This window comes from Mustela erminea, chromosome 14 (genome assembly GCF_009829155.1).
Source record: "Mustela erminea isolate mMusErm1 chromosome 14, mMusErm1.Pri, whole genome shotgun sequence".
NCBI classification, from domain to species: Eukaryota; Metazoa; Chordata; class Mammalia; order Carnivora; family Mustelidae; genus Mustela; species Mustela erminea.
Window position 1 is genome coordinate 67,706,672 of NC_045627.1, and position 26,673 is coordinate 67,733,344.

The 26,673-nt window shown below is 41.7% G+C and overlaps 1 protein-coding gene across 8 annotated transcripts in view; it reads left to right on the forward strand.

Annotated features, from left to right (window-relative positions):
* The window catches only part of CFAP58 (cilia and flagella associated protein 58), a 119,239-nt gene that overhangs the window by 49,429 nt on the left and 43,137 nt on the right, over positions 1 to 26,673 (forward strand). For all 8 annotated transcript variants that reach the window (XM_032312026.1, XM_032312027.1, XM_032312024.1 and 5 more), the window contains 6 exons: positions 12,003 to 12,164; positions 13,093 to 13,239; positions 19,019 to 19,159; positions 19,941 to 20,164; positions 22,893 to 23,004; positions 25,046 to 25,150. In XM_032312026.1, coding sequence (XP_032167917.1) covers positions 12,003 to 12,164; positions 13,093 to 13,239; positions 19,019 to 19,159; positions 19,941 to 20,164; positions 22,893 to 23,004; positions 25,046 to 25,150 — 891 coding nt within the window. The remainder of the gene's footprint in view (positions 1 to 12,002; positions 12,165 to 13,092; positions 13,240 to 19,018; positions 19,160 to 19,940; positions 20,165 to 22,892; positions 23,005 to 25,045; positions 25,151 to 26,673) is intronic.

The window sequence follows — 26,673 nt, forward strand, 5'->3', positions numbered from 1 at the left end:
GCCAAAGCTAGTAACATGGCCAAGCCCAGCATCCCTGGGTAGGAATATAATCCTAGTAAGGGGGAGGTGCTGTATGCCGAGACATGTATCTGAACGTGTGATCTTCCTGCTTCACCTTCCTGGTCATCAGTGTCCTCCACCTCTGGCTGCCATCACACTATCGAAGTTCACTGTTAAAAATCCCAGCGTGGGGGCGCCTGGGTGGCTCAGTGGGTTAAGCCGCTGCCTTCGGCTCAGGTCATGATCTCAGGGTCCTGGAATCGAGTCCCGCATCAGGCTCTCTGCTCAGCAGGGAGCCTGCTTCCCTCTCTCTCTCTGCCTGCCTCTCTGCCTACTTGTGATCTCTCTCTGTCAAATAAATAAATAAAATCTTTAAAAAAAAAAAAAAATCCCAGTGTGATACTGGTATCACTCCTGGCCTTACAAACCCCACTTCTCACTTCTCAGCAATCTGGGTCTGTGCTTTCTAACTTTTTTTTTTTTTTTGCATCCTTAGCACATATAGAAAATATGTCTATAGCTTATGGGAAATAAGGGGGGAAACTGTTCAGGTGTGGGAGGCCTCGCTTGAGACGAGGACCCAACCAGGCCCTGACTTGTGCCTCCTTTAAAATCCGAATAACCTAACAAAAGGTTTAGGATGGGAAAAGTTGAGTAGCACTGAGAAAGGGTCTGTGCTATGTGTTGCGCGCTCGCCTACGTGACTTCCCACACGCTTGCTAAACAAATGAGAACAATTCGGTTGGGGTCATAAGTTCATGGCTGGTCCTTGCTGCCCTAATACTGCTCATAAATTACTTTCAGTTTTGCTGTATCAATACAGCAAAACTGCATTGTACTAGCATCAGCCGTTTGGCATCACGAGGTCTGCTTATAGTTAAATGTGAAACTTATTATGGGAACTCGTGGTTGTTCAACTAGACACAGGTGTATTGCTTCTCCTATTATCACTAGATATATGGCCTTAGTGCTTTGAATAAACTTAGCACTGTTGGACATCCTCCTCAGTGCTCCTCCTGCCCCCATCTCTTTGTCTCTTTAAGTTCTTTTCACCATCCTCTTACCCTCACGTTCCTGGTCGATTTGTCGCGCCGGCCGCAACACTCAGGGTTGCAGGGCACTAACCTAGGGATGCTAGCTGCCCTGGTCCCACCTGATAGAGTGAGTCAATATTTGGGTGCATACCTATAATCCACACAAGACGATGCAGTGGTCGACTGTGATTTATGGGACAGAGTCCAAGCCCTTTGTTCTCCCTAGAAGGTCCTTCTTTTCCTTTTCTGCCTGGAAAATTCCTCTTTATCCTCAATACCCCGCTCAAAAGCTCATCTCTGAGCTCAAACCTGCTCCGACTCTCTTCTTTATGGCTTTGTTTGTATCTTTGCAATGGTACTTACCATCCTTAGAGTAATTATTTTCTTTACACATTTGTTTTTCCAACTTTACAGTGAGCTCTTGGGAATAAAGTTTTATCTCATTCATTTCTTCATTTCTAGTGTGCCGGTAAATAGTAGGCACACTAGAAGTGTTTGTTAAACAAATGGATGGATGATGTGTGGTATAAAGGAGGCTGTCACTGATTTTAATATAGGATTATTGATTTTTCAGTTTCCTTGTAAAAATGTAGACGTACCAAGTTTTGCTGGTAACTGTTTTTCATAATTCTGATGTTTAACTTCACAAGATTGTATAATGTGTCACTAAATCATTTAAGCATAAGTTCTTAACAAATTCTTTATCAATTGTAATTTTTCTATTTCTTACTTAACCCCTGACAGCATGTATCAGTTGCTACAGCAACCTGGGTTATCTCTAGATGAATTCTTCTTCTTCTTAACTATTTTGTTTATTTGATACACAGAAAGAAGGAGAGAGCAAGCACAGGTAGGGGAGCAACAGGCAGAGGAAGAGGGAGAACCAGGCTCCCCACTAAGCAGGGAGCCCATGTGGGACTCTATCCCAGGACCCTGGGATCATGATCTGAGCCAAAGGCAGACACTTAACTGACTGGGCCACCCATTTTAGAGAAAAAAAAGAGAGAGAGAGGGAGTGAGCTCAAGGGGAGGGGCAGAAGGAGAGGGAAAAATTAAATCTCAAGCACACTCTGCAGAGCCCGACTTGGGGCTTGATCTCACAACTCTGAGATCATGACCTGAGCCGAAATCAATAGTCCAATGCTTAACCGACTCAGCCACCCAGGCACCCCTGGACCACTTATTAAGGACCTGCATGTCATTTTTTTTTTTTTTTAAGATTTTATTTATTTATTTGACAGAGAGAGAGATCACAAGTAGGCAGACAGAGAGGCAGGCAGAGAGAGGGGGAAGCAGGCTCCCTGCCAAGCGGAGAGCCTGATGTAGGGCTCGATCCCAGGACCCTGAGATCATGTCCTGAGCCGAAGGCAGAGGCTTAACCCACTGAGCCACCCAGGTGCCTCTGCATGTCCTTAATACATATCAGAAATATGTCCTTCCCCATATTTCTTTCTTTCTTTTCTGCTACACACACACACACACACACACACCTCATTCCCATAAACAGAACATTCCCTTTCCTGAACTCTATTTGATATCAGGGGCTGGGGATAATGTCAGGATACTGATGTTTTCATCAACTTCTGGAGTAAGTATATGTTGTTCCAAGTTTTAATCCAGCAATTTCTTTTGTAAGAACTCAATCTATGGAAATAGAAGAAATGCAAAGCTTTTTATAAAAGGATATTCTTTAAAATAAATTGTGCTACACTTATCTGATACAATATTATGTACCATAAAGACCACGTGTTTGAAAAATATTTTTTAAAATGGAGAACGTGTTCACAATATGAATCTGATAAAGACAGAATGCAAGACTCCTTCCATGGTTTGCACTAGTTTTATCTCTGTGCACAGGAGAAGGATTGGTATTCAATTTTGAGCTCTTCTTATTACTTATTTCTTAAATAGGTATCAAATATTTTTTGAAAGAATGAATGGAAAGTATAATTAGAGATCTGAATTAACCACTCAAAGACTTACTTTTAGGTTTTTACATTAAATTCTTCTTCACTAATGTATTTATCATTATGGGTCTTACCCCATTTTAAATTCATTTGAAACATGTTGTCATAACGGACAATCTTATCTGAGTTATCCTCAGTGATTTTAGCTGTGGCGTGGGGACTCGCGGCGTGGTCTCTTCTGCCTTCTGGGCTGCAAAAACAGTGTCAACATTTGCCTTCTGGTTCTTTCTGTTTAGAGAAAGAAAGGTGAACTCTCAGAGACCGAAAGCCCTACGTTACGTTTTATTAATTTAACTTCGCATTTGCAAATGAGGAAGAAGATCCTTTTCTGTGCCAGAATCGGTTGGCTCAGAATCCTAAACCTTTTCTTATGTGCCTGTCTCAGTCAACACTTGCCATACTAATGCGGCACAATACACAACCACCAAATCTCACTGGCATGCAGAAATAAGCATTTTCTTCCTTCCTTCCTTCCTTCTTCCCTCCCTCTCCTTCCTTCCTTCGGATTTTATTTATTCATGTGAGAGGGAGAAAGTGCAAGAGAGAGCACAAATGGTGGGGAGAGGGATAGGGAGAGAAAAAGGGAGAAACAGACTCCCTGCTGAGTGGGGAGTCTGACATGGGCTCTATCCTAGGACCCCAATATCATGACCTGAGCCAAAGGCAGACACTTAACCAACTGAGCCACCCAGGTACCTTGACACTTAACTTCTCACACCTGTGCAGTTGGGTGGAACTCAGGTGATCTAGGTTAGGCTTGCTTGCACTTGGCTGGAGGCTGAGTTTGGTCTGGTTTTGCTCTACGTGTTTCTGGTCCTCCAGCATGCATGGTGTTGTCATGGAGGAAGAAAGGAAACAAAGGAGAAACCCAAGCACACAAGCACATTTCATGGCTCTCTCCTCTGACATCCCATTGGCTGTGGCAAGTCACATGTCCAACAGCAAGGGGAAGGCTCTTCCCATGGAAGTGGTACTGACAGGAGAGGGAGTGAATATTTGCAGAACCTTAACATAATCTAGTAGAGAGATTCAGCGCTTTTTATCCCATGCTTTCTCCTCTGCTGCACTCAGACTTTCACTCTGAGGCACCAGGAATGGCATTATAAGTTGCAGTCCACCGTATTTACTCAACTTCTGTAAATTCTGGGTAAAACTATTCCTGGTTAATCATTAAATCTGAGGCACATGTTGCATATTATGCACTTGGCTCATTTTAGAACCCCTCCATTCTCATTCTAAATATTAAACTTCTGGCCATTGCCTTTCCAGACATTTTATACACCAAAAAGCATTCTTTCATAATGAATCCTTACCTTCATGTTCCTTAGCTCTCTGCTTATTTGCTTATAACAGTGGCAAGCAAAACTCTCCTAGACAAAGCTCCCAAGAAATGAATAATAATGTGCTTTCGAGGGCTTACAAGGAAGTGAAGAAAGAAAGTTGATCAGAGAAGTATTGATTGAACTGGTACTTCATAATGAAATGGAGCTCCTGTTTCTTTGGTCTTAATTTGAAGTTTTATACAGGGAATCTTTCCTAGACAAATTATAAGCTTTTTGTGTTATTATGAAATTACATATGTCTAGGGATTACTCTTTTCCTGCCGGACGGAATTTGATCCATAGAAAACTTGAATTGATTTGTTAAGTACTAGTATTATATAACATGACAGAATACTACCTTATCATGATAATCTATTATTTAATAACTGATAAAAGTATGATCTGCTAAGTACTTACATGATGGTGCAAATATATGTATCTTCTCACTTAAATCCTCATAATAGCCCTTTGAGGTAGACATGATTATATCCCTCATTTTATAAGATAATGTAATATGTTATTTATTATTTTTTAAAAATGTTATTTATTTATTTGACAGAGAAAGAGCAAGTGCACAAGCAAGGGGAGCTGCAGGCAGTGTGAGAGGGAGAAGCAGGCTGCCTGTGGGAACCGGACACAGGGCATGATCCTAGGACCCTGGGATCATGAACTAAGCCAAAGGCAGACACTTAACTGACTGAGCCACCCAGGCACCCCTAATGCAATAAGTTATTAAGAACAGAAATACAGTGGTGCCTGGGTGGCTTAGTGGGTTAAAGCTTCTGCCTTTGGCTCAGGTCATGATCTCAGGGTCCTGGGATCAAGCCCCACATCTGGCTTTCTGCTCGGTGGGGAGCCTGCTTCCTCCTCTCTCTCTGCCTGCCTCTCTGCCTACTTGTGATCTCTGTCTGTCAAATAAATAAATAAAATCTTAAAAAAAAAAAAAAAAAGCACAACTAAAGAAGAGAAATACAGAGGTGCCTGGCTGGCTCAGTCTTTTGATCTTGGGGTCATGAATTTGAACTCCATGTTGGATGGAGAACTTACTTAAAAAAATACATTTTTTCGGGGGGGAGGGTGCAAAATGGTGGTTTATTAAAGCACAGGGACAGGACCCCTGGGAAGGAAGAGCTGCTGCCCCGGGTTGTGAGGGGTGGCAGGTTATGTACCCTGTGGTTGGGGGAAGGTGAGGGGAAGAGAGAGGGGAAGGGAGGTTTCAACGGAGTTTTCATATGCTAAAGAGGGCCTACAAGGTGCCAGGATGTCCGAGGCCTACCAGAGGCCTTGCCCTTGTTGCTTGATCAATGTTGTCTTTAGACCAACCATTAACATTAAGATAGTTGGGAGACTTTTTGGTGGGGTGTCACAATCCTGTTATCAATCGTCTTCGTTAGTAAGATTTAGAACATTTGTAAGCCAAGGGAGACTCCTGTCTAGCATGATTGTGAGCTCTGCAAGTTAACTATTTGCTCAGTCAGGGCTGCCTGAGGGATGCTACACGTATGACTGAGGGGGAGCGGATGGAGAAGGGGGTGCAAGGCACCAGCTTTTGCTTTGTCTTCAGCCAGCCTCGTGCTCCCTCATCATTCCCCCCTGAAAAAATGCAATCTTAAAAACCGCCCAGAAACATAGATATGCCTTTCTAAATTTAAGGTAGGGAATAAGATAAAAAAGCAAGAAAAATAGAGAAGACTTAAAAATCTCACGTGCCTGGCCACATAGGTTTTTTTGTTTTGTTTTGTTTTGTTTTCCTGAGAGTGAGTTTTTCAGTTTCATTATGAAGGTAGAGGCATTGTCAGCATTCAAATCATTGACATTGAGTCAGAAAAACTTATTGGAGGAGTTTATTATACTGATATTTCATCAAATGTAAGTTAAAGGGCTCCAAATTCAGTGACCTACTTTCTTATCCTGCCTTAGTTTATGTGATGTTTTGACTATGCTGCAGATTTCCAGCATGCATTATTGATTTTTTATCTCACTCTTACTTCTATTGGCAGGTTGTTTTAACAGAAAAAGAAAAGGTAGTAGGTTATAAACTGGGACTGTACCTCAGACTGCTCTGTAAGCATTTTCTCAGTTAGTTTGAAGGGGGTTTCTGAAGGCTGGGGTCTCCAAGTCTCCAGCTCTAACAGAGCTTTTCATGTTTGGATATGACTTCTCTCATGAGTTGGTTTGAGGTATCTAAAGTATAATCAGTTAATTAAGCTCCAGCCCCACAGCTGGCATCCCACATTCTCTGATATGCCATTTTCAACAGGGGACTGTTGACTAAAGGTTTTGCTCCTACTCAACACCCCACACATTTTATGAATTTTCAGGATTTGACATTGGTTTGAATGAGTTCCACTGAAACAAATAGAGTTCCGACACTTACAAATAAATTGCTTCGTAGATTGTCTTTTCCCTTAGTTTCAGTATTTTTTTTCATTGTCCTGTAACTAAAATACCTTTGATCTTCTTGGTATCGTGATGAGTTCTTATTATTCCTAGTTTCAAGAATCCAGAAGCAAATGCACTGTGATTTCCTGCACTGTTGTGTGCACAAAGATAGACCCTACTAGTTGGATGCCCCCCAAAGAAATGCCCTTGGCTGCATCCTTTCTCCCGAGCATTATTCTGTCTATGCAAAGGATGATTCTTGTTACAACATCTCTCAGAGTGATTGAACAAGCAATTTTTTTCTTTTCTCTGATGTACTGCTTGATATTCTGAATGCTGATGATGCTGTTCAAAGTCTTTTCAATCCATTCATTTCACTGAGCCCAAAGAAGTGTGATCGTGTCCATAGAAAGGCTAAATTTTAGTCAGAGATAGTGCCTTTCTTTTTTTCTTTTCTTTTTTTTTTTTTAAATTAAACAAATACCAGATCCAGTAATAGATATCTTATTTAGGTTTTACATTTATTTTATTTTTTTAAAAAGATTTTATTTAGGGCACCTGGGTGGCTCAGTGGGTTAAGCTGCTGCCTTCGGCTCAGGTCATGATCTCAGGGTCCTGGGATCGAGTCCCGCATCGGGCTCTCTGCTCAGCAGGGAGCCTGCTTCCTCCTCTCTCTCTCTCTGCCTGCCTCTCTGCCTACTTGTGATCTCTCTCTGTCAAATAAATAAAATCTTTAAAAAAAAAAAAAAGATTTTATTTATTTATTTGAGAGAGACATAACACCAGCAGGGGGAGTGGGAGAGGGAGAAGCAGGCTTCCCACTGAGCAGGGAGCCCAATGTGAGGCTCGATCCCAGGACCCTGGGATCATGACCTAAGCCGAAGGCAGCTGCTTAATGGGTGAGCCAGCTAGGTGCCCCTATTTTTTTTTTTTTTAAGATTTTATTCATTTATTTGACAGAAAGAGAGAGAGAGCACAAACAGGGGGAGCAGCAGGCAGAGGGAGAAACAGTCTTACTGAGCATGGATCCCTGCATGGGCTATCTCCCAGGACCCTCTCCCCCATGACCCATGACCCGAGCTGCAGGCAGATGCCTAACTACTGAGCCACCCAGGTTCCCACACTTATTTCTGACTTATAAATTTTAGTTTGTGGTGGTGGTACCTTGAAAGACTGCCTGCTACTCATTTTTAAGGATTCTACAGATATGGAGAGAAGAAATGATGGGAAAAGGAAGGGGTTTCTTTTCATTTCAGATCTATGCAGATGCCTTTTCTCCAGACCTCCTTGTTTCAGATTTTCTAATTTTGTTCCTTCTAGGCCCTCAATCAACCATCCAAACCATTTCCACAGTCTGTATTTATTCTTTCTTTGGGCTGTTCTCTTTCCACACAAAGTAGATGATCTCAGTTAATAATGATAGAACAGTAAAAAAGCATGTAAAAATACTTTGTACAAATCTAGTGGCATAAATTTTAAAAATTGGCTGAATAGGTAATTCTCTCAAAAATATGTACGTACATCAAGGTTTGACTTGTAGAGAAGTAGTAAACGTAGGAAGATCAGTAACTATGGAAGCCACTAAACAAGTTGAGGGAGAATTAAATCCAACACTCACAGGGCCAAATAACTTTAGAATGGAGTTTCTTCGAACTTTTGAGAATCAGATAAGTCTCAGGCTATGTAACTTCAGAAAAAGTGCTGCTCCTGCACTTTGCATTTTTTTTGGGTAATACTGATTGACATTCCAGCACTGATATATATAACCCATTCCTTCTGCAGGGATAATGAGTAAAGACTCCAGGACTGGGAGAGAGCTTGGGGTCCGATGTGAGTCCTTGGTTGGGATGGCTGAAGCATAAAAAGGAAGAAGTAGTTTCCATAAATGGTGCAAATCCCAAATATCAACGGCTTACATTGTACATGTAGGACCGTCCTCAGAAGATACTATCCGTTAGCCTTCCAGTGTTTGCTTCTCCAACACCCAATACATGCATGAGTTTCCTGGTTCTGTTTATTCCTTGATTACCTGTTGCGTGCCACCATCACTCCCTAGAGGTGTACTTGAGGGCGGGAAATGTGTCTTACTGTTCTTTACATCACTAGTGCTTGCTTATACAGTGCCTGCCAGTGAGAAGTCCTCAGTACATGTTCATTGAGCGAGTGAATAAATGGGTGAGTGAATGAATGGGTGAATGGAAAGGTACTCTGTTCGCTTTATGAAGCTAGCAGAAACCTTGATGTTGAAATAGAACGGAAAAGAAAGTTATTGACTTTGATCACTTGTGAATATGTGTGCAGAATCCTAAATGAAATTCTCGCAAACCAAATTCAACAGTAAATTAAAAGAATCACCCAGTATGGCCAAAGAGGGTTTATCCTGAAACCGCAAGGATAGTTTCCTAGTAAGAAAACTATTGCGGGCGCTATGGGAATGTAAAGTGTTACAGCCATTTTGGAAAGCAATCTAGCAATATCTATTAAGGTTGAAAATACATATGTCTTTTGAGCCAGATAGTCCGTTCCTGGGAATCCATCCCAACAGAAGTGAACGCAAACCAGGACACATGTACCAAAATGTTTCGTGGAGCAGGGTTGAGAATGGCAAAAAATGGAAACCAAGCTAATGCCCATAGAGGTGAAGAGCCGAGTCTGTGATGACTCAGCCACACGGTGGTGTGCTAAACCACCCTGAAAGAGAGTAAATTCGAGATACTCCATATGATCCCCCAAAGTATTACTGAGTGATTAAAAAGCAAGACGCATACAAGCATATATAAGATCACATTTGGCTAAAAAATAAAAACAAAACCTAAAAAGCAAGACAAAAAGAGACAGACAAATCCCTGTGTCTGTCTATTTACTGGTTGAGGGGGTGTGGATGGTATTACTTTCTTTGACTGAGATTCCTTCTTTGTAAAATTTAGGTTATTCATAGCGCACATCTCGTAGGCGTTTTGTGAAGATTAAATGAGTTAATATATATAGGACGCCTGGTACATAGAATGTAAGAACTATTAGCTGTTATGCCAGAAGACTTGAACTGAATATGTAGAATTCAAAGGAAAATGTGGATGAACACACACTAAATTGTTAACCTGGTTGCTGTATGGGTCGATGAGGGGTTGATATGGGTAGAAGAGAGAAGGAAGGTCGCAATAAATAAGTAAGAGAAAAAAAAATATTTCACGCTGATGTGTTTATTTAAAATGATGGCACATGGGGCTATGTATAAAGAAATAAAATTAGGGACGCCTGGGTGGCTCAGTTGGTTAAGCAGCTGCCTTCGGCTCAGGTCATGATCCCAGCGTCCTGGGATCGAGTCCCGCATCGGGCTCCTTGCTCCGCAGGGAGCCTGCTTCTCCCTCTGACTCTGCCTTCCACTCTGTCTGCCTGTGCTCGCTCTTGCTCGCTCTCTCTCTGACAAATAAATAAATAAAATCTTTAAAAAAAAAAAAGAAATAAAATTAAAATGCTTGTAAAGTGAGTCATTTATTAATAAGTATATCAAATCAATAGGCGTAATAAGGAAAAAAATGCTACAAAATAATATATGCCCAAAGGGAATTTACTATGATTTAGTTCCATCCCTTCTTAAATGTGTCTTGGAAAATTTTGAAAGCTGTTTACTTAAAGATATAAAGGATAATTGGATGCCTGGGTGGCTTAGTTGGTTGAGCGACTGCCTTTGGCTCAGGTCATGATCCCAGAGTCTCAGGATGGAGTCCCGCATCATGCTCCCAGCTCCACGGGGAGTCTGCTTCGCCCTCTGACCTTCTCTCCTCTCATGCTCTCTCTCACTCTCACTCTCTCAAATGGATAAATAAAATCTTAAAAAAATATATAAAGGATGAACATATTAAACACTAGCTATTATTACCTCTGATGGCAAAACTTTAGAACAGGGTTTTCTTGGAGTGTACTAATTCCACAGGTGGAAGAAAGGATTGCGTAGGGCAATGATTTGGGAACGTGCTGCTCACAGGTAGCCCACAGTTGAGAATAGTAGGAGCATGGCAAAGGTCTAAGTACTTTCTGACCGTTCAGTTCTAGGAACAATGCCTCTTCTTGAGAGGAACCTTCCCTGACTGTGTTAGTGCAAGGACCTGCCTGGCCTTCTGTTCTCTGTTTACCCCCGCCTTAAGCTGTAAACCATTAAGAGAACATCACCACGATGCAGTAAAACTCTGAAGAATTTTCTCCTTGTGTGTTCCAGCTTTTGTCCAGACCATAACTCCATTGATTCAATCAATGCAAAAGTTTTTCTTCTTAAGGAATTTTCGAAGAAGTTTGTCCTTAAAAAATCAATTTCTGTGGACACTGCAGCTGAGAGTCATGATTATGTAATTTCAGCTGTATGGATTGCTTGTTGAGAAGTATTGGCTTGCGGTGGAATTCTGTGCCTCGGTTTTTCATACTTGCAAAAAACAGGCAGTTATTCTCACATCTCATCTTGCCTTGAAGTGTTTGGTGCACAATAGAATGCATTTTTATGAAGTCCTTTGAGTTTCCCGGATGGAGCGAGTTTGATATTGGCGAGACAGCGTTTTGATTGCTATCGATGTCCAGAGGCCCCTTTTCTTTCTCACGGTTAAATTTCCAAAGCTATGAAGGTGGCCAAACAGCTAAGTTATTTCTTTTTTTTTAAATTTATTTTTTATTTGTTTTCAGCATAACAGTATTCATTATTTTTGCACCACGCCCAGTGCTCCATGCAATCCGTGCGCTCTATAATACCCACCACCTGGTACCCCGACCTCCCACCCCCCGCCCCTTCAAAACCCTCAGATTGTTTTTCAGAGTCCATAGTCTCTCATGGTTCACCTCCGCTTCCAATTTCCCCCAACTCCCTTCTCCTCTCTAACTCCCCATGTCCTCCATGCTATTTGTTATGCTCCACAAATAAGCTAAGTTATTTCTTATCTTTCTTAGTGCTCCTTGTGAAGATCTGTTTAAACTGGTGCCTTTTCTTTTTTTTTTCTCTTTTTTGCTGGGTGGGTGTTTGGGAGAGGTTTTCAGAACTGAAAGAATTTCTTTATTTTTTTCTTCTTGTCATCACAAAATAACTGCACTAAGCCTTCATGCTTGGGCAGAACTCTAGCGTAGATCAAATGTATGTTTGCCCCTAATCAGCTGGGCTGAATTTCTGTGTTGTACCGCAGTGATTATAACCACAGTAAGATTTTCTGATTGTGAGCATTTCTACCAGCTACCCTTAGATCAAAATCTCTGTGTGTCCCGAACTGATAAAAACAGATCGGCTCTTTAACCATTTAATATACTTGTTTCTTCTCCAGGTCCTCATGAACATGGAAGACATAAAAATCCGGGAAATGCAGATTTTTGACTACAGGAAAAAAATCGCTGAATCAGAGACTAAGTTAAAACAACAACAGAACCTGTATGAAGCCGTGAGGTCAGACAGAAATCTGTATAGCAAAAATCTGGTTGAGGCTCAGGTAAAGAATGTATTTAGTCTTTACGTTTGGACTCCTCCCCCCTTCTGGGTTTCAAGCAGTTTCTGTTTTTCTAATGGCAGAATTTAGAACAGGGCAAACCAGAAATCTCATGGAATTCACCTGAAAGAGAAGATCAGTTTGTGCTGAACTATCAGCTTGTTTGAAGTGGAAATGACACAGCTTGATGGGATGTGAAGATCATGGTCCTGCTTTAATTATTATGTAGAATTGTAGAATTGCTGTTCTCCTGTTTCTAATTTTTAGAACTGCTAATAGCGACCATGACTCAGAGGGGAGCAGCAGGCTCTTGTCATTTAATTGCAGATCTTTGCTTTGTGACCTTTAGTTATAATGTTTGTTGTGGGGCCAATTCCTCCCTTGTAAAACAAGGAATAAAGCTTGTGTGTTGTATGTGCATGTTTGTTGTATGTGTTGTGTGTACCTGCTGTGTTTGTTGTATGTGTTGTCTGTGCCACGTGTGTTGCAGGTCACGTGTGCTGCATATGCTGTGTCATGTGTTGTGCACATGTGCTCTGTGTACTGTATGTGTTATATGCATGTATTGTGTTGTATGTGTGTGGTATTGTATGTGTTGCATGTGTTGTACATCATACGTGTGTCACATGTATGCCACGCCTGTACGTGCTGTATATATGTATTGTGTGTTTTGTATGTGTGTTGTGTGTGTGGCATAGTCATTTTGCATACTTTGTGAATATTGCATGAGAGTATTTTGAGAGTTAAGGCTAGGAAGGACTTGGAGGTTGATGGGCACAAGAGACAAAGGAATAGCCCAGTGGTCATTGTTCAGGAGACCGCTGTTTGGAGAAAGCTTCCCTTAAAAGCTCTTGAATATGGATGGAACTTTTATACAAATGGTGTTGTCTATTTAATTCACTTTCAAACATTTCTCCTTTTATTTTATTAGGATGAAATAACAGAAATGAAGAGAAAATTGAAGATTATGACCCATCAGGTAGATCAGCTGAAAGAAGAAATCTCAGCCAAAGAGTCAGCCCTTGTGAAGCTGCACCTGGAACAGCAGCGGATAGAAAAGGAGAAGGAAACTCTGAAGGTATAGAATTGGCGATAAAAATGGTGGTGGCAGGACTCTGTCTGTCTGCCCCCCGCCCCCCACCCCGTGAGGCAGGCTCCGCGCTCACTGAAGGAACGAGGTGCGGGGAGAACAACAGAGGAACCATAGGAGGAGCCACACCCCCTCCAGGGCAGGTCTCCTTCTGGGCAGTGCTCCCAGGTAGAAGTGGGGAAGAGGCTGGTGGAGACGCACAAGCAGCTAGTTCACCAACTGCTGTCATCCCATCAGCAGAAGAGAACGGAGCACGTTGGCAGTGCCCAAGAAGGCCTGGGGCTTGCTGGCTTGCCACGGTCCTTTTGCATTTACAACTTGCATCCAACACCCATGCCCAACCCACCCAAACTCCTCCCTGGGCCTTCCATAAGGTGCTGTTGGCAAGACCTTTTGTCCCACTGCCCCTAATAGGTGATTGCTTTATGTGCACCTGACTTTTCTGCCTGCACTCGCCTTAGCCCCTCCTCCAGGGAATCACCTCTGTCTTCCTGTATATTCCTAAGACGTACCCTTTTAAATTTACCAACTTGGCACATCATATATCTACTAATATAAAGACCTTTTCAAAGAATACATACCAAATAATTATACCATTTCAAATCCTCGAATGAAATGTGTTTTATTATACACATTCACTAAACCTGAAATATTTTTCTTTTCCTATCCAAGCCAATAGATTTCCCTTTTAATCCATTTGACCAAGGAGTTAAAAAGGAACTAAGGGTATGCAAGTATCACTTTCACTTGGGAAATGTATATGCAGAATAGTCATGGGTGTTTATGAGCCACTTGGAGGAAGTCTCTATAGCAAATCAGAGACTGGGTGTCTCTGCATTTTAGTTTTCAAAGATAGTTCCTGTCTTGAAAGTGTGTAGCTCATGTTGGACAGCTTTAAAGCCAAATTTCCTTGATTCCAAGATGCCATAGATTGAAATATGCACTCTCAATTTCATAATAGGTTTTGTCAACTTAATGATAGGTCTTCATGGAAATAAAACTACTACATGAAATCAAGGCACATTTGGTTTGAGAAAGATTAAAATATAACAAAAGTGTCTGTACAGAAAGGATATGATAATTGATATTTACCTGAGACTTTCATCTCCCCACTCTAGCTTATGATAAAAAAAATGAATAAAAAATTCTTCATTAAAATTTATTTCCATATAAAGAAATATAAATACATAATTTTAAATTAGAAAATATCCTGCATCTTTGCCCCTGTTTTCCTTGTTTGAAAGAATCATTTTGTAGATGATAGCAAAGCCTGTAGTGGGATGAGTTTATTTACCATTGAATGAATCTGAAGAATCTTATTATAAACATTGCTTCACCATGGGCCACATGGACCCATGTTAGCAAGGCTTCAGTACAACTATTTGGTCATCTCTTTCTTTTTATAGGATGACATCGATCTTCATCTTTTGCTTTCCCGACTAATGTTCTTTTCCAAAAGATTGTTATCCCATAATGAGGTCCAAGGTAGAACTACCCCCTTTCTTCAAAATTCTGCTTTAGAAAAAGCAATGTCCTAGGCAAAAGATCAGTTATTCCTAACTTCCTAGAGTTTGACTTTGGTTAATATTTGTTTCAATTATGCCTTCCATCATCACGCATATATAGCTCCAAAGAAGCATCAGAATAAAAGAAAAGAAAGGGCAATAGGGCTCTGTTTTTTGGTCCTGGACCAGTAGAACTGGCAGCGGGTGAACATGGAAGATTAGTTTAAAGGGCTTCTGCCCTAGAGAGCTTGCTGTAAGTGGGGAATCCTAGGTCTGGAGAGCTTGGGGCTATCGATTATAGAAAGATGATTGCTTTGGACTTACTGTGAAACCAGGATGACTTTTTCCCTCAGCATTTCCCATGGAGGTAAGAATGAGGAACAGAGAAAGGATGCCTACTTGATTTATTATTTGAAGTTATCCAAGGGTGACTTGTAATGGTGCTTCGACTGGATAATTTTGGCCTATCACGAAGCTTGTCTGACATTCTTTAGAAAAATATGACAGCGCAAATGTTGAGTTTCAGCCTCTTGACTTTTTTAGCCTCATATTTGAATCACAATTCGCACAGATCTCTGGATATCATGCATCTGAAGTTCGCAAACCAAAACCCAGGAGGGAAGGGCAGATTTTCTAGTAACCTTGCTCCAAGAGACATTTAGCTTATTATTGTTGTGTTCTACAAAGCTCTGTGGGCACGGAATGCCTCTGGAAGGGCAAGTCCCCTCCTGTGTGGCAGATTGAGGGACACCTTTAGACAGGACCACCCAATTGACTACTTCTCCAAGATGACAAACTGTTGTCCTTAGTAGATCATCTTCATCCTCATTCATTCCCATCAGAAGAAACCTCTTGCTCCTTCCATGTTTCTGTTCCTCTCTCAGTTGCTACCAGGCTCTACTGACTCCTCAGTATTCTAGACATCGTCAGCACATTATGGTTATGACAGAATGTCAATAGTCCTTGTAGATATTGCCGCATGTGCGTTCATCTGCCCATTCTGTCCCAGTCTTGTCTCATCAGCGCTGACGGAGCTGTCTCATTTGGAGTGTCCTAACAAGCCCCTGATTCTGCCTCATCACCTCCAAATCATCCCACATCACTGTGACAGCGCTTTGATTCCTGGTGAATAATTCAGTAGCGGATTCTCTTTGTCCAGAACCCGGCATCACATTAGCACCTGGCTTCAGGGCACCTTATCCTTTTACTAGGATGACCTGGCTGGGAGCTGCCACAGAGAGAGAGGGGAAGCCCAATTATTCCCATGGCTGGAAAACTTTGGGTGGTCCTATTTGTTTTAGATGTAAACAGATGGTTTCTGTGACACCCAGTGAATGTCGGGATCATGTACGAATGGGTGAAACACCGGGGCGTATGGTTCTTGAGTTGCGATGTGTACCTACAGCCATATTGGATGATAAATATTCTGTAAACCCCATCACAAAGATAATTGCGGAGGCAGAGACTAAAGAGTGTGTCCTGTGAGTGTATTACTACTTCATACCACCAGCAATGCTTTGAGAGATTAGGATACCTCAGATCCCCTCTAGAACATTGTTTGATGGGCTTTTGGGCACATAGCAGTTACCATCTCTCCTGGGTGAGACAGCTCAGATTTATAGCTGCTAAATGCATTAGACTCAAGGTATTTTGTTGATGTTAACATTTGCTGCCATAGTCTAATGCCACATCTTGTTTACAGCCCATAAATTTATGACATAAGGAGACCACTCAGAATTTTGATATATTGTGGTAAAAAAAAACACAAACACACAGCAATGCCAAACGCGTGAATGGTTTTACATCTCAGACAGATACCTTTACACACCGTTGATTGCATTTTAATATAACGGGGGTTTCATTTTGTTCTGCTGATGGATTCTGATCAGCTCTTGGCACTTAGGAACAGGGAAGTGAATGTTGCACATCTGGGAAAATAAAAGTTTTATTAAAGAAAACATGAGCCACGCAGGTATTTTATGGCTGTCTTCACTGTCACCTTAACTGTTGATGGAAAGAGAAAGGCTGGTTCTTTGCTCTCTTCCCCAGTAGGCAATCCCCCAAAGTGGTAAATACTAGACCAGATCTTGTCTCAGAACACCTTTCCTTTCGCTTATTCCCAAACCAAAATATATTTCATGGGTGAACGAACCAAATGTCATAAAAGAATCCTTCGATTTTACAGTAGCCAGAGGCATTTAGTCTGTGACATTACACGTCTATTACTAGGCGTGCAGTATCTTCTACTATTTGGACAAGATTGAGGTATGAAATTCATGACTCTTGGTCTCCATGAGTCCAACCCAACTCAAGTTGTGTTGGGCACTTTGTAAGTAAGAGGTTTTCTATCATCCTGGTCAACTTTCTGGGTGGGTGGGTGGTGGTGGGGGTGTCACAATACTTCCTTGAAGAAAAAAATGTATCACTTTTTTTTTTAGTTTTTTATTTTTTATAAACATATATTTTTATCCCCAGGGGTACAGGTCTGTGAATCGCCAGGTTTACACACTTCACAGCACTCACCAAAGCACATACCCTCCCCAATGTCCATAACCCCACCCCCTGTATCACTTTTTTTTACTGTCATTTGCCAACTTGCAGGTCACTGAGCCTTAAAATCATCTTGTCATCTCCCTTGTGTTTCCAGGCATGGGTGAAATCAGAGCTCTCTTCTCATTTTCTGCTGACCTGGTCTGTGATAAAAACCTGTCCTTCCCATGTGGGCATGGAACCTCTCAAAGACATACTCTTCTTCCCTTTAATGAGAATACTTCTGTGGCTCCTTCTTGCATACTCTGTACAGTGTGTGGCATATAAAGCCCTTCCCTGTCTGGCTCAGTTTTACCTCCTGCTATTCCCTACCCCACACTCCAATAATCAGCCACACCAGATGCTCAGCTGTATGGTGAACATACTTTACAGTTTGCATGCTTGTCTGGTTAATGCCTTCCCCCAACACAAGCCTCTTCTCTTAGGAAATATCTGTCAGTTGCCAAGGGTCTCGCTATTTCTTCCCTCTAACCCCTAGGCAGGCAGGAATTAGAAACTCATCTCTGGGTACTCCCATGTCTTTTTTTCCACAGTAAATACCATTTCCACGTCATAACATAGTTGGTTATATTTGCCATTTCTAATGGATGATGAGTCTTTCAAGCCTTACTTTTTGTATTTTGCCTGAAACAATTGGGTGGTGCTAGCCACCCCTGCTAGGAATCAAAAGATTCCACAGGCTTTGGAATCAAAAGATCTGGGTTGCAATCTAAACTCTGCTCTTTACTAGCTGTGTGACCTTGGGCAAGCGAATTTGGTTTTCTTTGTCTCCTACACATTGTATTTGTAAAATGGGATGAGAGTAGCTATGCAAAATGCCTGGTATCATGCCAGAGATACTGTAGGTCACAAACATACTCATGGGGTTGAAGTGAATGTGTCCTTTGATGAGAGGTATTTTCCTTCTGAAACTGACCAGTCCATGGCACCTCGTCCCCATCACTCTTACCGTTTCCATGTAACCTCAAGAGCTTCAAGATCTGAGCTCTTCCAGGAAGCCTCCCTGACAACCATAGTCCTTTGACCTCCTGTAACATCAGTACTCTGTGTGCTAATAAAGATATTGAAAAAATCACTGCCTAGAATTGTTAATATTCACATAATACTTGTATATCTTATCTTCTCATCTAGATTGGAGGCGTCTGAGGAATAGAATCTATATATCTTTTTATGTCATGACATCTCTTCTGTTCCATCAAGATAGACACTTGGTCATTCTCTTTGTTAATTTATTCTTTTCTTGCAACAGGCTTTATCTTTATGGTTGATGTGCTGTTTATGTTGGGACATTACAGGAGGTAGTGCATACAAAGGCCCTCCCCTATCCTCACCCCTACATCCTCCTCTGCACTATTCTTTGTGAATTCTCACCTTGTTTAGCTGGGAAGAGAAGAGCTGCTGAATGCCAATGAAGCCTCTGCTATCCGTATCTAGAAAAAGGATGGAAATCCCTCAAGGGCACAACACATGGAATAAACATGATCACTGTGATGTACACTGTTGTTTCTTTACAACACTATTGCAAGGCCTGTGTGTGTGTGCATGTGTGTGTGAGTGAAGCTGGTTTTGCTTGGGAGAGTGATCAAACCACGCTAAATGAAACATCAGGGGGTCAGTGTAAGAAGAACAACTGTGCATCTAAATCTGGGCCCGACGTCCAGGTCTGTATTGCCACAGAGCGAAATCTCTCTGTATCTTTCATTCTTTGTTAGGCTGAGCTGCAGAAGCTAAGACAACAAGCTCTGGAGACCAAACACTTCATTGAAAAGCAGGAAGCGGAAGAGAGAAAACTCCTGCGAATCATCGCTGAGGCTGATGGGGAAAGGCTGAGACAGAAGAAGGAATTAGACCAGGTAGGAACCCCTCCTCACCAGACCTGCAGGTCTCCTCTGCAGACACAACTGTTTGCTTCCACTTTTCATGAATCCTCATTCTTTTCTAGGCTTTGCATTCCATCTGTTGGAAGAACAGCAGTAGAAACCCATCTTCTGTTGATAACTTATGAAAGTCATTCATTATTCAAGTCATATTTATGAGCACTTACTATCCTTTAGGCATTGGGGATACCCTGATCAATGGGAAAATAAGGTCCCTGTTCTCAGGGACCTTATATTCCAGTACAATATAATTGCTCACATGTAATTGCAATGAATAATTATATAATTCTGGAGTTAGAAACTCAAATGCATAATTAGGGGGTTAGGAACTTAAATGCTTTCAGAGATTTGGCAGGTTGAAAAAAAGAGAAAGTGGCTAGTGTAAGACAGTAAGGACTGCTGGAAATGGGCAAGAGCTAGTCCACCATAAAGTCATTCAAAATCTAACATTTATAAAATAATGGGTTGGGAAAAAACCCAAACACCCAGAGGCCAAGAAATGTGGGATGATGATGATGATGATGGATGATTTGTTGTACTCTTTCTCTTTCCGATGGGACTGCAAACCCATGGGAGGAGCTGTGCTGAACGTCTAGCAGGATCTTTCCAGTGCCCTGCCCACTGGATGCCTAGTACACATACATGGACATTTGAGGGATGGATCCATACATGGATCTTTGACAGGATGAAAGAGGCTGCCATGATGAAAATGAGACTTTTGTTTCCCTAATGGCCATGCTTTTCCCTGTCTTTCTAGGTCATCAGCGAGAGAGATATCCTCGGGTCTCAGCTTGTCCGGCGTAATGATGAGTTGGCTTTGCTCTACGAGAAGATCAAGATCCAACAGTCTGTGCTAAATAAAGGCGAGAGCCAGTACAACCAGAGGGTGGAGGACATGAGAATTCTCAAACTTGAGATTAAGAAACTCCGCAGAGAAAAGGGGATTCTTGCCAGGAGTGTGGCTAATGTCGATGAACTCAGGTAATAATAATAATAATAATAATAGTAACAGGCTAATGTTGATGAACTCAGAGGTAAGGGCACCATGGTCTCGGGGGACCTCCTGAAATGACCTTACATGTTCATTGCTTATTGGTTGTGGAAGGTCTATATCAGGTTGTATAAATCAGTTTTCTCATATGATGAAATTATGAGCAAATAATGAGAACAAATTTTCCATAATTGAGAATCTACATTGTGCCCTTTCTATGTCACCAAAAAAGTGAACTAGTTTGTCCTCAAGGAAATATAAGTGAGTGCAAAAATATTTTTTTAGAAACGTATTCTGGCTTTTAAAAAAGAAAGTTGGGGCACATGGGTGGCTCAGTGGGTTAAGCCCCTGGCTTTGGCTCAGATCATGTTCTCAGGGTCCTGGGATCGAGCCCCACATTGGGCTCTCAGCTCAACAGGGAGTCTGCTTCCCCCTCTCTCTGCCTGCCTCTCTGCCTTCTTGTGATCTCTCTCTGTCAAATAAATAAATAAAATATTTTTTAAAAATTAAAAAAAAAGAAAATAATAAAAAAAAGAAATTTCAGGGCAGATCACAGACACAAGCTAGATATAATTCAGAAAACCATTTCCCCCAATGAACTTTTCAGAATTTCTTTAAGTAGGCAGCATGCAAGTGATCGAGCAGCAGTATTTAAATTTAATCCTGGTAACATTTGCACATCTTTTTCTTGGAATTATATACAGAATGAAAAGAAGGGAAAAAATTTAATTTTATCACTATTTGAAAACTCTGTTTCCTTAGAAGGCAGCCAAATTTTATATCTCACTCTTGATTTATCTTCTGCAGCTTTTACTTTAACTTAGTGGGCCTTCTTCCGGCCTTAAATCTTGTATTATACAAGATCTACTTCCCCTTTGGGAAAACCTCACCATGTTTTATATAGGCAATTGCAGGAAACCAAATAAGAGGCTTGGTGTTGTCTCTGGAGCTGTCCTTATTCCCTTTGGACTTGTAGATGAACAGTATCCTTGACCACCTTGGGACAAGGACAGGGGCCGCATCTGCTTCTTAAATGAATTGAATTAGAAGATAGTGTTGATATTTAGATGCAGCGATTATATTCAGGAATAGCAAGGGAAGTTGCCACCATCGAGGAGGGATCAATACTTTTTATTTTTTTCTAGAGTTGCTTGTATTTCAGATGATGAACGTAGAACACACTCACTGTAGAAAATGTGGCAAATGCAGAAAAAAACATAAAGGAGGGTTTAAAAAATCACGCATGGAGTTTACTATCCAGAAATACCATCACTGACATTTCTAAGACAAACACGTTCATTCTAAGGAGCTATTGAGTGATTTCGAAGATCATCACTAAACTTGCCAGCCATGAGTTATTTCTATTATATATACAAAGGACCATATTCTACCCATTCCTAGTCAGTATCACTGGCTTGTGGATAACAGCTTATATTTTTCTCTTCAATGGGAAGACAACTCACTGAAGATACTGGAGGCAAGCCAGCATGAATTCCAATCTCAGCCTGGCCACCCACAAGCTGTGTGACCTTGGGCTAATCTCTTAACTTCTCTGAGCTTTCAACTTGTAGCTAAACATCAAAACCAACACAATGTGCCTAGCGCAGAGCCTAGAACAAAATAACCTGTCCATAACAGTAGCTAACACTCCCTCCCGCCCTTCTCTTCTGACAACATTCTAGAAAATCGAAGTGTTAAAAATATGCTTTTAATTCTAAGCAGCTTGTGCTGAGCTCCCTGTTGAGTGAACATCATGCATTTAATTCTAATGGTTTGTCTTGCTAATGAGGGGAAGTTGTATTATTGGTTTAAATGAAGCAATTAAGTAAAAGAGATGGCTTGGTATTAGTAATCTGCACACCCACAACAGACGAGGACAGATAATAATATCCTTATTGCCCATGTCAACGTGAGTGTTTGCCTCTTCTCCGCCCCGCAACAAAGCGCCTTGTTCCATAGGGTGGCTGCCAGCTCCCAGGGTCCTATGAATGGCTGATGTGCAGGCCTATTAACTAGAGATTCCCGCAGATTGGAGCAGTAGGTCTGAGCCAGAGCTAGTTCTTCAGGACTTCTGCAGCCATCTGTGTAGTTAGTTGTGGACCATCAAATAAAATATCACAGCTAACTCTATCTTTCTCCATCCTGGCTGTGGATTAGAATTATCAGGAGGACTTTACAACCTATGAAACCCAAGTAACATGCTTGACCAATGAAGATTTCGGAATCCCTGCAGGGGTTGGGTCCAGGCGAAGGTGGGTTGTGCAGCTCCCCAGGTGACTCCAGTGCACAGTCAGGGTGAAATTCACTACCCTGATTGGTGTCAGGTCATCACCGGAGCCTCGGTCTCCTGCAGTCAGGTGGCATATTTGGTGGTAGAACATACAAGATAGATTGTTCTTTATGTAGAGATATTTAGAAGCATTGAAGAGCATATTGAAATTCTCATAATTCACTTCCACCATGTTCTTCTTATATACTTGTAAACTCCTTGGGTATTCAGAATCATGTTTCTGAAGCTCCGGTACTTTCATTAAAGATAACGCTGAGGTTTTGTGCCCTGCAGGGACTGGTAACATCTGTGTCTGGCTGGAGGCTGGCCTATGTTCACAGAAGTCTCCCTAATGCCAACTTTTTATGTATGGTGTAGTGGGTCTATAGCCACATAAATTCTCCAAATGGTGGAGAATTTCTTAATAAGACAAAGCTTGTCTTACTCAGGCAGGAACTTTTCCACATGCAAAGAGAATTCTTGAAGGAGAGGACACGATGTCGAGCCCTGGAGGAGGAGCTGGAGAACCCCATGAACGTGCACAGATGGAGAAAGCTTGAGGTAACACCTGACAGAGCCTTCTTCTCCTACCCCACACAATCTCCTACCTAAAGCACAGGAAGAAGCTCGGTTTTATTTAATGCTATGAAAATTGTCACCTAAAATGTAAGTCTGGATCAAATGTAAATTGGGTTGTTCCAGAACCAGATGGTTTACTTGGGTTTTGTTTAAAAAGTCTTAGACAAAATCCCTTCCATTTAAAGAAGACCCAGGTGAGTTGTGAGCTGGCCTCACCAATTGAGATTTTTCCTGGTAGGTAGTTTTTGGTCAACCAGTACTCCTAAAGCTACCTGTCTCAGATTGTTGATTGCCTTTAGCCACCCTGGCTACCAGCAGCTGTACCTTCTTTCAGCTCGTCTTTGCATTTTTTGCTGCAGGAAACAAGGCTTTTTTTTTTTTTTTTTTAAAGACTAGCATTGTGTGAGCCAAACCCTTTCTCTGAGGATCTGGGGACACAGCACATTCCTCACTGGTAGCTGATGGATAACAACTCTCATATTTTATTTTAGGACTTCCTGATAGACGTTACCACCAGCCCTACAGATAACAGTTAACGATAAACTCTGCTTATTCAAGGAAAAGATGGCCCTCTCTCAGAGTTGTGGCCAGCCCTGTGGGTGCAAGGAGGAGCTTTGACGACACCACCAGTTAGGGTTTGGGGAGGGTGAAAGTATAGGACATAAGAAGGAGCCATCAGCCAAGTCAGTTTTTGGTTTTCATTTCTACCTTTTCCTTTTAATGAAGAAAGCATTAAAGATAATGCATTACAAATTGCTATGTAAACATGAGGCCTGCATTTTAACAACGTCCATTCTTGCCAGATGAATGTATGCCAGATCTAGTCCCAGTATGTGGATGTCAGTTGGCACTGCTTAGTATTTCTTAAGCAAAGTCAAAGTCAGTGGAATGTTTTCTCTCCGTGGTTTTGACCCTAATTTATTCCTCTTTAAATGCCAAGAGTGGTGTCATTTACTAAACCAACAATAATATGGATGTGTCTGGGAAAGTAGAGCTGAAGACTTAAAATTCATTTACTGTCGCGTTAGTTTATTCCATGTGTTTTCAAGCAGATCTTTAAAGTTTCCAATTCCGTGTCAATTTCTATTTAAAAAATTAGAAAATATTGTGGAAGCAGATGAAAATATTTAGCTGCTAGATTAATTCAAAATGTCAGTACAGTTGAAAGCAGAACTTTGGCTCAAAGTCGAGAGGACAGATTATCAATTTATAACTGTAGCGTTTGTTTGAATTGTACACAGATAGTTATTGAAGTTGCCTCAGAGCTTAACGGATTGATAACCCCATTTGAGAGCTAAATGCCATGGTCGTGTTTTGCTGCCAATTATTAGCAGAAGTCTACATCCTAGAAACCTTCCCCATCATAAGCTATAATGAATCTTCTTGTTGGCAATTACCAAAGGAGAATCCTGAGTTTGAATAAATTAGGGAAGCCTGTCTCATTCATTCGGAAACAGAGGGCATAGGAGGAAAAGCCTCAGAGCATAGTAATGAAGAACGGTAGACTTGAGAGCCGGGCATATCTGAGCCGAATCCAGCTCTGACTCTTACCAGTGTGGGTGGACGACTTATTCCTCAGAGCCTCAGTTGCCCTCTCTGTAAGAGGGGAAGACCAGTGATGTCTCTTAGGACTGTCGTGGGCCTAAAACTTGATATTGTATGAAAAGCACTTAGCAGGGTGTTGGGACGGTGGCAAAGAATCAGGTATAATGCATAGTAGCTATCATGATTGTTATTATTAGTATTATCCTTGTTCCCCCCGGCAGAATACATGTGTTCATTTTCCATTTATTGGCCAACTAGAGCCAATAGATGAGACATTAGCCAAACTTCAGCTTTTTTTGATGGCCATCGCAATCTGTTATGCTCTTTTATTTTTATTTTTATTTTGGTTTTAATTCTCTCTGTGTGGGGTCTGCAGGTTTATGATACATTTTAATAAGAAAAGAATTATTTTACATAGAGACTTCAGTGCTTTGAACTGGGGATATCTCAGCTGCTTTATTTTGTTCCCTTTGAACAGGCCAGTGACCCCAGTACCTTTGAGCTGATACAGAAGATCCACACCCTGCAGAAACGTCTCATCAGCAAGACGGAAGAGGTGGTTGAGAAAGAGCTTCTCCTGCAGGTAGCGTCTTTCTTTTCTGGACTCACTGAGCAAGCGTGTTTTCTGAGCATCACCATCTCTAGGTGCTTTAAGAATGAGCTCTTTGGCAGCGCTGCATGGCCCCATCTTTAACTGTAGATGGCAACAGTGACTCACACACAGAGAACAAACAACATGATTAATTGGTCTTTTATGCTGCCATCACTGATATTTCAAGAATTCTGGAAAATGAAGTTGAAGGCTAGACTTACTGCATTGGGTGATGTGAGCCTTCACTCCCCCCCCACCCTCACCCCCCCCACTTCTCTGCAGTTTTATTTGTCAGATTCTTTTAAATGCTTTTCTTTATGTCTTTATATGGTGGGAAATGCTATGATCTTGATTTTGAAAATAAGCTTTCACATAGAAAGCACAGATGATCTGTCCTCTTGAAGATTTGTGAGATGAACTGGAAGGAAAGGCTTCTTTTTGTGGACTTTATGCATTCAGTTATTCTGGAACAATCAGGAATGGTAAAATCATTTTAGGTCCGTGTCTTTGCAAGTGTCAGCTGTCACCACCATTACTGCCATCATGCCAGACTGTGCTTGTGGCTTTCCCTACCTGTCTCAGTTCCTCTTCAGAGTTTGGGGGGTGGGGTGGCTATTGTCACCCCCAATCAGTGGATGAGGAGGTTGGGCTCCCGGAGTGAAGCATGGATAAGAATGTAAGCTCTGGGGACACCTGGGTGGCTCAGTGGATTAAGCCTCTGCCTTTGGCTCAAGTCATGATCTCAGGGTCCTGAGATCGAGCCCCGCATTGGGCTCTCTGCTCAGCAGGGAGCCTGCTTCCCCCGCCCCCTCTGTCTGCCTCTCTGTCTACTTGTGACTTCTCTCTCTGTCAAATAAATAAATAAAATCTAAAAAAAAGGACGTAAGCTCTGGTGTTCGGTGGACAGGATTCGAATCCTGCTTCTGCCAATTTATACCTGCGTGAGGTTAACTTCTCGGCACCTCAGGTTCTTAATCTGTGTTATGGGACAATAACAGAACCTGCAGAAAGGGAGGTTGTAAAGATGGAAAGAGCTTAGTATTATGCTTGGTACATAATGTTTAATAAATATTAGCAACCGTTCTTATTATTTCTAACTCCAAAGCCCATGATCTTAACTGCTGGGTTACCGTTAGGAAGAGCAGGAACTTCTATACCCAAGCAAGGGACTTCTATGCATTTACCCCTTTTCTTTTATGTTTTACCTTCAAAGACGTTGTCTCTGAGGTTGGGTATATATAGGAAGTAACTTTCTAGAGCAGGGCTAGGCTGAATGACCCTTTGGGATCGGCCTCTTCTCTTACAGATAAGCCTGGTGGTTGGGAGGGCAGTCTTTGCAGCCAGAAAGATCCCATCTTGAGCCAGCTCCAGGGTCTTATATTACATGACTTTAGGGAGATGTACATAAATTTTCCAAACCTCAGTTTCTCCATCTGTTCAATGGGGACAGTAATCCCCTGTTTCTTTATAGGAGGAAGCCACTCCCATCAGAGTATAGAACTTGGAAGTCCTGT